This window comes from Dama dama, chromosome 20, assembly GCF_033118175.1.
Source record: "Dama dama isolate Ldn47 chromosome 20, ASM3311817v1, whole genome shotgun sequence".
NCBI classification, from domain to species: Eukaryota; Metazoa; Chordata; class Mammalia; order Artiodactyla; family Cervidae; genus Dama; species Dama dama.
The window spans coordinates 116,618,901-116,634,171 of record NC_083700.1 but is presented as its reverse complement, the minus strand read 5'-3'; the positions used below and the strand labels follow the sequence as shown (position 1 = coordinate 116,634,171).

The 15,271-nt window shown below is 51.5% G+C and overlaps 1 protein-coding gene across 7 annotated transcripts in view; it reads right to left on the bottom strand.

Annotated features, from left to right (window-relative positions):
- The window catches only part of FARP2 (FERM, ARH/RhoGEF and pleckstrin domain protein 2), a 94,953-nt gene that overhangs the window by 44,085 nt on the left and 35,597 nt on the right, over positions 1–15,271 (bottom strand). For 6 of the 7 annotated variants that reach the window (XM_061122676.1, XM_061122678.1, XM_061122677.1 and 3 more), the window contains 5 exons: positions 8,580–8,684; positions 6,984–7,026; positions 5,767–5,845; positions 3,514–3,611; positions 682–796 (listed from right to left, as the gene is read on the bottom strand). In XM_061122676.1, coding sequence (XP_060978659.1) covers positions 682–796; positions 3,514–3,611; positions 5,767–5,845; positions 6,984–7,026; positions 8,580–8,684 — 440 coding nt within the window. Of the gene's footprint in view, positions 1–681; positions 797–3,513; positions 3,612–5,766; positions 5,846–6,983; positions 7,027–8,389; positions 8,553–8,579; positions 8,685–15,271 lie in introns of those variants that run through there. The other variant, XM_061122680.1, reaches the window with a different exon arrangement.

Genomic DNA, 15,271 nt, shown 5'->3' with positions numbered 1-15,271 from the left:
TCTTGTGGTTCATCCTTGCGATTCATTCTTGTGGTTCATCCTTGTAGTTCATCTTTGCGGTTCATTCTTGTGGTTCATCTTTGCAGTTCATCGTTGCAGCTCATCTTTGCGGTTCATTCTTGTGGTTCATCCTTGCGGTTCATCTTTGCGGCTCATTCTTGTGGTTCATCTTTGCGGTTCATCCCTGCAGTCCAGGTCACAACTGACAGCTCTGGAAGCCAGAGCCGCCCGACCAGACACGAGAAAGCCCCTGTGGCTGCGAGCAGTAGAACACATGGTAGACGAGCACAGTGCTTCAGGAAGGGGAGGGGATCATCAAGGGTCTGACCTGGGTCTGTGTCACTCAAAGCCACCCCCACCCCCCACCCCCACCCCCGAGCCGACAGCAGGGCCTGCAGTGGAGTTTCATCTGCATCTGCAGGCCCCCTGCAGGGGCCAGGCCTCCAGGACCCCTCCCCGGCAGCAGCTCCCCAGCCCGGCCCGGCCTCTCCATCTCTAGCCCCTCCTCGGGTCACCCTCACCTCACCCCAGGGCCGTGTCTCTGGGAGCCAGACAACAGGGCCGCAGCACGGATGACCCCACCCCGGACCCTGGACCTGGCGTGGCTGCCACAGGACCTGGTCTGCCCCGGGGAGGGGCGGGGGTGAGCGTCTCGCCCGAGCCTGATGATGCCCAACTCACGCGAGCTCGCGGTGAAACGCCAGGATCCTGTGCAGGGCGCGCTCCTGCCGCGGCACATACTTGTGGGCGCGCAGGTGCTCCCGGTCCAGCGCCTCATCGTAGTCCCCGACTTCCGCTGAGGTGAGAGAGGAGCAGCAGGTGATCTCAGTGCTTACGTAAAAGTACAAGGTGTAAATGCACGAATTAAAAGCAAAAAAATTATTCTAATTCTGTAGTAAAAGAATATACCCCTCAAACAAAATTCTGTACTAGAGTTTCCCAAATATCTTATGCTATTTGAAGCAAACACACAGGCAGGTGAAGGGAATTTCTCCTGACTCCTCAACAGGAAAGATGCTGGCGAGCAACTTGGGCGGCAAATCTTGAGCTGCTGTCAGCTACATTTTCATCCATGCTTTCTCTGTGAGCTGTCTCAAGACCATCACACCCTGGATAAGGTCCCGTGTTTTGTTTCGGGATAATGTATTTTAAATTGTTTTTTCCTTCAGGACTTCTCAAATTCTCAAGGAACAACGACTGTCTCTCTAGTTCATGTATTTTAAGGCTCCGCTTATTTGAAAAACAGTGGTTAAAGCCCAATCATTTTAAGCAATATACTGTTTGCAGACAGTCTCACACTCACAGAAGAGCTGCAGGCACAGGATCACACCTTGGCACAAGTGTGTACACAACAGGACCTGCTCACCCCACCCCGCACCCACCACCCAGATCAGGACCACCTGGTGCCGCGTCCAAGCCTCAGCCCCAGGTGCGTCCTGGCAGCTGCCTGACGTGTCTCTAAAGCCAAGGACCAGGTCAGAACCCTACAGTACATCTAGCCCCGTGCATCTTCACCAGCCCCCAGTCTGCACAGCACAGGCCCAGGGAGGACAAGCCACTGAGGGAAATGTAAGCTGCAAACACAGCCCTCAAGCAAGAGGCCCCGCCAGATGGCGGTGTGCACTGAAGACCACATTCCGTCTGAGATGACCCAGGACAAACAAGAACTAAGAGACTCCTGAGAGTCCCCTGGACTGCAAGGAGATCCAACCAGTCCATCCTAAAGGAAATCAGTCCTGAATACTCATTGGAGGGACTGATGCTGAAGCTGATCTCCAATACTTTGGCCATCTGGTGAGAAGAGGCAACTCATTGGAAAAGACCCTGATGCTGGGAAAGACTGAAGGCGGGAGGAGAAGGGGACGACAGAGGATGAGATGGTTGGATGGCATCACCAACTCAATGGACATGAGTTTCAGCAAGCTCCGGGAGATGGTGAATGACAGGGAAGCCTGGAGTGCTGCAGGCCATGGGGTCGCAAAGAGTCAGACATGACTTAGCAACTGAATAACAACAAAGATGCTTCAACACTTGCGTTGCCAACCGTGAACAAGACCCAACTGGCAGGATGGGAAACCTATGAGAACATTTGCTGTTTGGAGATGGTGTGTCAGGGAAGGACCAAGGAAAGGCACATACCCTGTGGTCCTAACATGCTGGAGCCTCTCTCTGCCCTGCTTCCTGCACCCTCACTCCAGGGCACCCATTCTGCACAGAGGACGCGGTCCAGCGCCCACGCTCCAGAGTGCCCACTCCACACAGAGGACGCGGTCCAGCGCCCACGCTCCAGAGCGCCCACTCCACACAGAGGACGCGGTCCAGTGCCCACGCTCCAGAGCGCCCACTCCGCACAGAGGACGTGGTCCAGCGCCCACACTCCAGAGCGCCCACTCCGCACAGAGGACGCGGTCCAGCGCCCACACTCCAGAGCACCCGTTCTGCACAGAGGACGTGGTCCAGCGCCCACACTCCAGAGCGCCCACTCTACACAGAGGACGTGGTCCAGCGCCCACACTCCAGAGCACCCCTTCTGCACAGAGGACGTGGTCCAGCGCCCACACTCCAGAGCACCCATTCTGCACAGAGGACGTGGTTCAGCGCCCACACTCCAGAGCGCCCACTCTACACAGAGGACGTGGTCCAGCGCCCACACTCCAGAGCACCCGTTCTGCACAGAGGACGTGGTCCAGCGCCCACACTCCAGAGCGCCCACTCTACACAGAGGACGTGGTCCAGCGCCCACACTCCAGAGCGCCCACTCTACACAGAGGACGTGGTCCAGCGCCCACACTCCAGAGCACCCCTTCTGCACAGAGGACGTGGTCCAGCGCCCACACTCCAGAGCACCCGTTCTGCACAGAGGACGTGGTTCAGCGCCCACACTCCAGAGCGCCCACTCTACACAGAGGACGTGGTCCAGCGCCCACACTCCAGAGCACCCCTTCTGCACAGAGGACGTGGTCCAGCGCCCACACTCCAGAGCACCCCTTCTGCACAGAGGACGTGGTCCAGCGACAGAGCACCCACTCTACAGAGGACGTGGTCCAGCGCCCACACTCCAGAGCACCTGTTCTACACGGAAGACGAGGTCCAGTACCCATTCTCTAGAGCACCCATTCCGCACAGAGGACGTGGTCCAGTCCAAGAGCCTCTTGGTCTACTTCCTGTCCTGCACAGGGGCAGCACACACCTGCTTCCCACAGCCTCCCCTCGTGCTCCTCCCAGCTCATGTCTGAAGTCACATAACGCTTCATGCTCTGAAGCATCTCCCGCTGAGATACTGGAGGGTTTCCTCTGTCCTTCAGGGACTGATGCCTGCCTTGTCATGGGGGCTGTGATGTCACCCAGAGTCAGGGTACAGCCTGGAGCCCAAACTGGAGGTCTGAGGCCAAGGGAAACCGTTGGGGTCTCGCACGGCCCATCCCCCCCCCAGGCAGGAAGCTAACCTTTAGCCCCTCAGAAAAACCTGGGCGCAGCAGGTCCCATGAATGTGGGTCGCATGGGGACACTCACCCTGCAGGAGGTGGGATGCCAGGAGGGCAGCCGTGGTGTCCGTGCAGGTCAGACGCTCCTCCAGAAGGTCTCTCTTAAGCTGCAGGGCAAATAGGTAGCTAGGAGGAGGGAGAAGCACAGAAGTCAGGCCCAAGGCCCCTGGGACACATGTCCCCATGTTGAGGAGGACACACAGCCCGGCCGCACGGAGCAGACGGTGCCCAGGCGGCCTGGCCCCACAGTGCTCAGCATCCACACGGCGGGCGGCACACCACACCCCAGGCACCAACCAGCCGGAGCCACGCTTTCAAGGGGGCAGCTCACAGATTCGTGCTCCCTGTGTTACACAGACACAACCGCACGCACAGTTTTGTGGGAAGTAGCAGAAAGAGCCAACAAGGACAGAGCATCAAGTGTGGCTGCGAGTCTCAGAGAGATGGATAATATCCGGTCTTGGCTAGAATCTGAGACACAGGCACCCTGAATTAAGTGGTGAGAGTGTAGCAGGGGGTGGGTTGACACCATTTACACATTCATTCACTCACCAGCGAGCAGCCCCGATCACCTGGCTGCTCCAGGCGCTGGAGACAGCAGGGGAGCAGGACAGCCGCCCCATCCTTCTCGGGGCTGACATGCCAGTGTCAGCACCAGAGCCTACTGGGCTCACACCAGAAATGTGCGTCCCCTTCCTCAAGCAATCCCACCCCGTGAACTTTCTTTCCTACAGAAATGTTTCCAGAGCTCATGAATATGTGTGCAGAAGGAGACTTATCTGCAGCACTACAGCAGAGAACAGCGGGACACAACCCAGACTTGCACTGACATGAGGCTGGTTAACCAAATCCGGAGGCAGCCACGCACACCGGCGTGGAAGGACGCCCATGGCAGGCAGCGGGCACGCAGGTAAGAGAAAGAGAGCCGCCCGCGGCTCTGCGTGTGCGTCTGCCGCTGCTTTCTGAGACACTCATTTAAGGCCCCCGGGCTGCCGGCGCGGGGGCTCCACCTGGAGGACTCGCCCCCCGTGTCTGGCCTGCAGGGGCTGGGGTGGCATGCAGTGAGGGGAATGCCGACTTTTTACTCCACATAACTTTACAGCTTTTTTTCTTTTACCACAGATATGTCATTTTTTAATAAATAAAACAAGGACCTTCTGCATAAACTCGACTTGGCCCCAGGACAGAATTAGGCCGACACTTCCTGTTGCTCACAGTTGTCGAGGCATATATGTTTAAAAGTGGTTCCCAAAGAGGGACTTCTTGGTAAATGTCAGGTATTTAATGCACCGTTAAGATAAGCTCACTCATATTTTCTGCTGTCCTTGGGGTCAGCCTCCCTCCTGTGAAGACTTGTGGCTGGAAGCACATGGTCTAAGCTTCCCTGCAGCCCAGCTTGTGGCTTTGTGACAATGGAACAGTTGGCAGAGACCCACGCAGACGGTCCAAGACCCAGAGGATTCAGGTACAAATCCACGTCAGGCCAGGAAGCTACTCTGTCGCCACTGCATCGTCACTGTAGTCCTCTCTTCACTTATATCCGACTCTGGGTTTCCACTTGATTTTTAGATTTTCGCTTTGCTCCTCGTGATAAAATCGGTACATAAAACACAAGGGAAAAAACCACTTCCATAATCTTAATACCCAGGTAAAACAACTGCAAACACTTTCAATCATTTCTGCAAAGAATCGATCCTGAATTTAAAAAAGCAGCAGAAAAGAGATTCCCCTGAAGAATTTCTGCTGCGTATACTCCTAAAGACTTTCACACTTGGTTCTTCTCCCAGTTAAAGTCATTTTGTTGATAAAATAGTAAAGGAATGGGCAAAACTCCTACAAGCTTTTTGCGAGCATGCTAAGTCGCTTCAGTCGTGTCTGACTCTGTGAGACCCTAAGGACTGTAGCCCACCAGGCTCCTCTGTCCATGGGATTCTCCAGGCAAGAATACTGCAGTGGGTTGCCATGCCCTTCTCCAAACTTTGTGCACACACAAATCTAGGCTCATCTGGAGAATATTTGTTCAGCAGTACCCTAACACCCCTCTTTTAATTCTCAAATTTATAACACGATCTTTCTTCTAAATCCTATTTGCATTTGGGTCTGTGAGGAGTTAACTCCAACAATGCTGCTTTTAGCTGTGACACTCTGGTCCCAGCTTGGACACGGACACTGGGCTTGCTCTCTGTGTGGAGGACCCTGACCAGGCGCCCAGGTGATGTGCAGGTGCTGCAGAGGGTGAGCGGGACCCGCTCATGGCGGCTCTGTCAGTCAGGCTCTTTACCGTGTATATTCTTCTTGCAACTGACCCGGATCCGGTGGGAAGAACTTCACTGCCAGGCGAAGCACTGCAGTCTTTGGTCCTATAGAAAGAAAAATTTACAGTCCACAAATAAGTCACTCTCTGTATTTGCTATCTCTTTGCATGTTCTGGCATAACTGAGCTGGTGCTTTCAAATGGACTGTTAGAGCAAGTCTTTTCAAGTAAGAGGATATTAAAACCCTTCCTGTGTATGAAGTTATTAGTCCAAAGTACCAGTCAGACGCAGCAAAGAAAAAAATGAAAAACTTCTGTATTAAGGAGGGGTTACTAAAAGTTTGAAACCCTAAAAAAAAGACTGCACATTAAAATCTTAAAATATATTCTTCTTATTTTAGGAGTAAAAAAGTGATAAAAAATGACAGTGTTTATACTAATAGTAGTAGCAATAATTTAAAAAGCCTGGGACCTCCCAGGTGGCCTAGAGGCTATGATCCCGGGCTTTCACTGCCAGGGCCTGGGTTCAACCCCTGGTCAGGGAAATGAGATCCCATGAGCAGAGTGCCAAAGTCAAAAAATAAAAATAAATAAGAAAATTAAAAGGCCATTTTTCTCTAAATCCTTATATACTTTAGTGAAAGAAAAATGTTATCATTCAATATATGAAACTAGGACAACCTGATTACTGTAAAGAAAAAGCATAAGCTATTAGCTCATCTGAGTATTTTAGCTTTATTGAAATTTTATAATAACCCAGTCATGTAATTTTCACCAACAGAAAAGAGGAACTGCTTTGCTAAAATGCTACAGCAACTGAAATGGCCTTGGCTTCTAAGTGAACAGAAGTTCCCCCCATAATCCTCTCCCCCTCAATTTAGTTCTAAAAATGTTACAGGTGAGTTCAAATGACTGGAGATGTCACCCTGAATGTCCTTTCATAATTAGAAGCTGCACACTCATTTTGCATATTGGCCAAAAATTGAAGCAGTACTGACCAGCAAATCCTATTCTCCCACAGGTGAGGCAGGTAACCAAGAAGTATCTGAGTCAGGTGATGCCCCACCCGCCACGTCTCACAGCCTGAAGCTAAACGGCAAAGCGACCTCCCAGCGCTCCTGCCGCGGGTGGCGCGACGCTGCCGCCCCGAGGTGACGGCCACGGTCGGCTGCGCCCTGAATCTGAACAGTCAAGGGCAAGCATCTCAGGTGAACAGAATCTTAAAGAGTTAAAAAAGGACTTACTTCGTACTTGCCTAATGATGGGTTTCATAGGTTCAAGCCAGATCTAAAGAGAATTTAAGAAAAGATATCAAATTCATTAACTTACTTCTCTATTTAATCAGCATATTGTAAAACACAAAAATATTTATCTTTAAGACAAACATTTAAAGCAGGAACAGCCCCCCCCATGTTGAATCTTGATACAACAGATGCCAAGTCCCGCAGGGCCGGCTGTAAACCACTGAGTCACACGGTGTGCTTTCGCCGGGCGGAGCGGACACAGAACTCTGTGTGTGTAGGTGTGTGCATGGAGATGTGTGGGGGTGTGAGTGTGTGTATATGGCGTGTGGTGTGTGTGGGGGTGTGTGTGTGAGATGTGGTGTGTGTGTGTATGGTATATGGTGTGTGGTATGTGTGGGGCTGTGGGTGTGGTGTGGTATGTGTGTGTGATGTCTTTGTGGTGTGTGTGAGTGTGTGTGTGATGTGTGGCGTGAGTGGGGGGATGTGTGTGTGTAATGTGGTATGTGTGTGTGATGTCTGTGTGTGATGTGTGGTGTGAGTGTGGTGTGTGTGTATGGTGTATGATGTGTGTGTGTGTGTGTGTGTGTGGTGTGTGTGAGTGTGATGTGTAGTGTGAGTGTGGTATGTGTGTATGGTGTGTGGTGTGTGTGTGTGATGTCTGTGTGGTGTGTCTGTGTGTGTGGTGTGTGTGAGATGTGTGGTGTGAGTGTGGTGTGTGTGTATGGTATATGGTGTGTGTGACATGTGGTGTGGGTGTGTATGTGATGTGGTGTGTGTGTGATGTCTGTGTCTGGTGTGTGTGATGTCTGCGTGTGAGTGTGTGTGATGTGTGGTGTGAGTGTGTGTGTGTGTATGGCGTGTGCTGTGTGTGGTGTGTGTGGGCGTGTGGTGTGTGTGTGTATGTAGGGGGTATCTGCTAAGTCCATACACATGTCAGCACCCGCTGCCTCTGTAAGCAGCAAGCTGACGAGAGGACTACTGTGTGATGGGGTGGCCGTGGCTCCATGACGCCGACGTGCTCTTTGAACTAACAGGTCATTTGGTTTCTTTAAAACATTTCCACCTATAAACACTAAAGCTCCACACTTTGACGGTTCATCTATTAAGTAAAATGAGTATAACCAGTTTAGTAAAGCAGTTTGCTCAAATCCATCCTTGAAACAACTGATTGGAAAAGACCCTGATGCTGGGAAAGATTGAAGGCAGGAGGAGAAGGGGACGACAGAGGATGAGATGGCTGGCTGGTATCACCGACTTGATGGACATGGGTTTGAGTAAGCTCCGGGAGATGGTGAAGGACAGGGAGGCCTGGTGTGCTGCAGTCCACGGGGTTGCAAAGAGTCAGACACAACTGAGCGATTGAACAACCCTTGAAACGAGTATCACAGAAGATATGTGCTACTTGCTTTTGTAAGTTGTGCAGAAGGAGTTCCCCTGTAGCTGTACAGAGGACATCTCAATCGTGCAGTCTGAGGGTCACAGCGTGCCCTGCCCGCATCATGCCAGCAGGTCCCGGGGCACTGGCCCAGGAGCACCACCGTCAGCATCCCGCAGCTCATCCGGAGCCTCTTTTCAAAAACACATCAAGGCACGTACCCAGCAGGACTGCACGTTCTGAAACTCCAGGCCGAAGTAGTCACATTCTATCAGATTCAAGCGCTTCCACACCTGCGTCAGTAACACCTGGCCATCACACTTAGGCTGTGATGAGATAGAGAAAACAGGAGGAGGATTAATTACACGACCTTCAATAACAAAGGTTTACCAACGCTGGGCATGAGTCCTTCCCCACAGGCAAAACTTTGCTACCTTAACTTCTTGCTTCCCTTTCCCTTCTGATGAGGCTCACAAACTGTCACAGGGCAAACAGATGAAACAGGCTCTCCCTTCCCAGAAACTGACACCCAGTGAAGCTAAAAAGGCCTCAATCTAACATCTCAGAGTGCGTTTAGTTACATTCTTTCATAACTTTAAGGTTACAGGAGCCATTTTTAGCCTCAGTAAACATATCATCAAAGGATCCTGACATTTACTAAAAAGGTGAGTCTTGTTTCCATGTCCGCAGGGGACCCCAGCTGTAACGCAGTGTCTGGCCGCCCCTCACACGGCCAGAGGGCAGCCTTCCCTCTGCTCACAAAGATGAGTTCCAGCGGATGAAAGGCTGGAGGAACAGAAGAGGCTGCGTCTGTGGCCTCCGGGTGAGGAGAGTCCCCTAAGCAGAGCACAAAGGACAGACAGATTCGATGAAACAAAAATAAACATTTTCTGAAAAGAAAGACACCGAGCAAAGTTACAATCTTGAATCGTGCTGAAAAAACTCATGTCTCATGCTGCTCTTACAAACTGTGTGAAGAAATACGCATGGCTTCAGGCAGACAAAGGAACTCAAGCCCTCTGGTGATAAATAAATGAAAACAGTGAGGTATCCCTTTCACCCATCAAACAGGTTATGATGATGCTTGCAGAGAGTGGTGTGGCTGCGGGGAGACCACATTCACTGCCTGGACGATGTGAAAACACCTCATACACACCTTTGTCCCAGCAACTCCACTTTCACTTCCTTCTGCAGATAACCCAGAACAGCTGCAGAGCTAACACGCAAGGACAGACGGGCAAAGAACTGTAAAATTAGTAGTGATGGACGCATCCATAATTAAATCACACATCCCTCGAGAAGAACACGGAACTCTGTATGGACCATCATGGAACAGAGTCAGGACAACAGTTCAGTCAAGAAAAGGAGTTTCCGTCTCTATACACTGTGTCTCCCTTTCATAAAACACACGCTACTAACATACCACAGAGACAGCACACCCTACCAACACACCACAGAGACAGCACACCCTACCAACACACCACGGAGACAGCACACCCTACCAACACACCACGGAGACAGCGCGCCCTACCAACACACCACAGAGACAGCGTGCTCTACCAACACACCACGGAGACAACACACGCTACCTACACACTACGGAGACAGCATGCCCTACCAACACACCACGGAGACAGTGCACCCTACCAACACACCACGAGACAGCGTGCCCTACAACACACCACAGAGACAACACATGCTACCAACACACCATGGAGACAGCACACCCTACCAACACACCACAGAGACAGTGCACCCTACCAACACACCACAGAGACAGCGCATCCTACCAACACACAACGGAGACAGCGTGCCCTACCAACACACCACAGAGACAGCACGCCCTACTAACACACAACAGAGACAACACACACTACCAACACACCACAGAGACAGCGCGCCCTACCAACACACCACGGAGACAGCGCGCCCTACCAACACACCATGGAGACAGTGCGCCCTACCAACACACCACGAGACAGCGTGCCCTACCAACACTCCACAGAGACAATGCACCCTACCAACACACCACAGAGACAACACACCATGGAGACAGCGCACCCTACCAACACACCACAGAGACAACACACCATGGAGACAGCGCACCCTACCAACACACCACAGAGGCAGTGCACCCTACCAACATACCACAGAGACAACACACCATGAAGACAGCGCACCCTATCAACACACAACAGAGACAACACACCCTACCAACACACCACAGAGACAAGTCAGGAAGGCTGTGTGCTGCATCTTCAAGGGTCTGAGCAGAAGTGGGGGATGGGGTAAGGCCTGCCACGCTCACCTCAATTATTAACTAGTCCTAGATATTAAAGTCTAAATTTTCCATCAGCAGGCATGTCATTTGTGCGGTTAAGATATAATAAATATAAGTGGGGGGAGAGGGACATATCCGTGTTTAACCACCAGATTTTTTCCCTGTGTGCTCTGGAGGTGCTGAGGCTCCTGAAATGAGAACTGTCATTTGAAGGAATAAAAACCTGTCCTTCATCCTAGCAGGGATGCTCACGGAGAACCACGGAATGAGCACTCTGTCAGGACAGAGAGGTGAACTCAAAGTGATCTCCCTGAAGACACAGCTCACAGAGAACACAGATGCAGGCCTTCCAGGTCAAGGTCCTGTGACGTCCGCCCTACGAGCTTCAAGGCACAACATCAACTAGAAACTCACTACACAAAGATGGGATTCATGTAGGAGATGGGGAAATTACTGTACAGATATCAGTGGCCCTTTTAGGACAGAGATGAAGAAACAACCACATTTGGAACAGCAATGAAAGAGCTGAAATATCTTGGAATAAACTTCCAATAAAAGAGAGCCTTATGGAGGAAAGTTTAAACACATGATTATGAGACTCAGGGGCAGAGGTGGACAGCAGCCACCATCCTGGAGAGATACCCACAGGGACGTCGGTTCTCCTTCCACTGCCACACAGACTCCTGGCAGCCCTAATAAAAGTACCAAGAGGGTTCTTTAAGGAAAGGATCGGCTCATTCCGCAGCTGATATATTACTTTTTTTAGAATGGAAGAAAGGTCAAGAAAATTCTGAAAAAGAAAAGTAAGAGAGGATGAGCCTTAGCAGATAGTCAAATTGTTGAGAAACCACAGTAATGAAAACATCTGGTGCACGTCGGCACAGATGACTCAGGGGAACAGAGCGAGAGGTGAAGAAATAAACCCAAATACGTAAAACAGGTGAATGTCTGGTAACAGTGACATTTCAGATCAACCAGGGGAAGGAAGCAGACTATTCAATAAATTCCATTGGTTATCCATCTGGAAAAACTAGGTGTATCCTTATCTCACACACTAAGTTCAAGATGTATAAACTCTAAATACATAAGCACCTACCCACGTAAGGCCTGCAGTGAGATGAATCTGTCTGGTACTCCGTGTGGGAGAAGACCACAGCAGCAGCTAACAGCCATCATAGGGGGTCTGAGAGACTGAACGCTAACATGGAAACATCTGCACACAACGGAACACTGTGAAGTCAGAAGATGTCTTCAAGACAAACGAGAAACTTTCAGAGCTCACATCACAAAGGGCTAATTTCTCTCAAACACGTGAACTGTAGCCGAATAGAAAATGGGCAAAAGGACAGGCTGCTGACAGAAACAGAAACCTAGGTGACGTTGAGACGGAGTTAGAGGAACGCAGATGGACTACACGGAGACCCACCTCTGTCCATCAGCCGGGCGGGGTCTGAAGGCGCCGAGCCGGGGAGTGGGGGAGAAGGCCCCCTGTGGGGTAGGGGGAGCAAACAGACCATCTCCGGAGCCCACGGGCCAGCCAGCTACCAAGACCGAGATGTCCGCGCTCTTCAAGCCCCCACTCCTCGGAGCTCTCTCGGGACTCCCGGGTGAGGAGGACTCCACGCGCCACCGCTGAGGGGCCATGCCTGGAGGGGACTAAGATCCCGCAAGGCACACGGCGCGGCCCCAAAAGACGTGTTTCACAGGTGCTGAGCCACGCGTGTAGAGCAACGTTCGTCGCCACAGCGCTTCTCATGGCAGACGATTAACGCAGCCCAAAGCTGCAGCACAGGCCAGGCCGCTAGGCCGCTCTCTGCACGGAAGTGAGAGGAGCACCAAGGCGAACTGTGCTGCACAACAGCACAGGCGCCGCCGCGCGGACACACACAGCCTGTAAACACACGTGCGGGCTGCAGGGGGGCGCAGACCCTCCTCGGAAGGGGCACAGGGACCTAGGAATGACCGCTGGTTTTGGAGAACCGGGCCACGTGACAGAAAAGACACTTAAACCACAGAAGAACGGCTGGGTAAACGGACCACCTGAAAACCAAACTTCTAGACATCAGAGGACACTGGGAAGGCATGAAATCGCCAAGTCATAAACTAGATGTTTGGAACCCCAAAGTCCAACAACGGTCCACAAATCATAAGGGAAAAGAAGACAGTTCATCTAAAGAGAAGCGGGCAAGATATTTGAATAGGCACTTTCAAAGAACATATTTAATGGCCAATACACAGTAAGAAGGGGGCTTCACAGGTGACTCGGTGGTAAAGAACCTGCCTGCCAATGCAGGAGACGTGGGTTCAATCCCTGGGTCAGGAAGATCCCCTGGAGGAGGGCGTGGCAACCCACTCCAGTGTTCTTGCCTGGAGAATCCTGTGGACAGAGGAGCCTGGTGAGCTACAGTCTGTGGGGTCACACAGTCAGACACGACTGAGCGACTGAACACCACCAACAAAGAGAAGAGCTGCGCCGTGTGACTGCCCATGCTACACCAGAGCCCCCAGGACTCTGAAAGCAAGAGGCCCGGCGGTGCCGCAACTGGCAAGGACGCGCGTACACATGGCTGGGGATGTGAGGCTGCGGGTCTCTTGGGGAAAGTGACGGACAGGCTCCACCAAAGCCCCACACACGCCTGTGACTGCGCGGTCAGCCCCGGCACACACGCCACAGGAACGTCTGTCAATGCAAACAGAAGCCGTGAGCACGGATGTCCACAGCAGCTTTATTTACAGCAAAAACGGAAACATCAGACAGGGTGGATAAATAATATGTGGTTTTGTTGACACAATGAAATATGACCCAGCGATGAAACAAAAGAAACCACTGCTTTAAGCAGCGATGCTGATCACTGAAGACGTCAGTGCCCATGCTGTATGATTACATTCGCAGCAAACTGAGGATCTGCAAAACCGCTTTACGGTCTGAAGATCAAAGCAGTGGCTCTGTGGGGGCTGTGAGGGGACAAGGGGGCCTCTGGCCGGCTCCCAGGGGAGGGGGCACGTGCACACACGTCGGCTCACCAGGCTGCACTCCAAGGGGCCGTGCGCCCAACTGTGTAGGTGACTCCTCAGTACAAAGGTCGCCACAGGGACAGCAGGACTCAAACAGCTCTGGGAGTTCGGGGAAAGCGACCTTTCACCTTTCACACTGATCCCTCCAGAGATGCTCTGAGGCTTCACTTCTGCCCGATGGTATCAGGACGTACAGTGCCCGAGGCACCTGGCTCCACCGCTGGACACTGCCTGGAATGACTTCCAGCCCTCTCCCTAAACCTTGCCCTGATCAATCTCCTCCAGTCAAGGGCCCTTGCAGAAAGGTGACCCAGAACACAGCACACCCGAGAAGCCCAGGTCCAGCGCGGTGCTCTACCTAGAACGGACTCCCCGGAGGCTATGACCTAAGAGACAAGGTCTCTGGGGGCAGGATGACACCCAGGCACACGCCAGTCCCCTCTAGTCTGTAACAACCACGGCACCAAGCGCTCGACATGAAGGACAGAGAGGTTCCTTAGACCACAGGCACGCAGAGAGCAGAAGCCGTACTCTGACTCGTGCTCAGCAATTAACAACTCACCACACACGCGGACTTCCAACAGAACAGGCTCTCTATGGGGACAAACGCTGGGTGGTTCCTGACACTTAAATTATAAAAACATTGCCAGGGGGTTCTCTGTGTAGAGTCATTTACATGACAGGCACTCAGACGTCTGTAAATGAATAAATCACACAGTAACTGGAAAACACCTTCAGTTCAGTTCAGATGCTCAGTCGTATCCGACTGTGCAACATCATGGATTGCAGCACGCCAGGCTTCCCCGTCCATCACCAACCCCCAGAGCTTGCTCAAACTTATGTCCATTGAGTCGATGATGCCATCCAACCATCTCATCCTCTCTCGTCCCCTTCTCCTCCTGCCTTCAATCTTTCCCAGCCTCAGGGTCTTTTCCAATGAGTCAGTTCTTTGCATCAGGTGGCTAAAGTATTGGAGCTTCAGATTTAGCATCAGTCCCTCCAATGAATATTCAGGACCTTTAGGATTGACTAGTTTCATCTCCTTGTAGTCCAAGGGATCCTCAAGAGTCTTCTCCAACACCACAGTTCAAAAGCATCAATTCTTCGGTCCTCAGCTTTCTCTATAGTTCAACTCTCACATCCATACATGACTACTGGAAAAACCATAGCTTTGACTAGATGGACCTTTGTTGGCAAAGTAATGTCTCAACTTTTTAATATGCTCTCTAGGTTGGTCATAGCTTTTCTTCCAAGGAGCAAGCGTCTTTTAATTTCATGGCTGCAGTCACCATCTGAAGTGATTTTGGAGCCCAAGAAAATAAAGTCTGTCACAGTTTTCATTGTTTCTCCATCTATTTGCCATGAAGTGATGGTACCGGAAGCCATGATCTTCATTTTTTGAATGCTGAGTTTTAAGCCAGCTTTTTCACTCTCCTCTTTCACTTTCATCAACAGGCTCTTTATTTCCTCTTCATTTTCTGCCATAAGGGTGGTGTCATCTGCATATCTGAGGTTATTGATATTTCTCCCGGCAATCTTGATTCCAGTTTGTGCTTCATCCAGCCTGGAATTTAGCATGATGTACTCTGTATAGAAGTTAAATAAGAAGGGTAATAA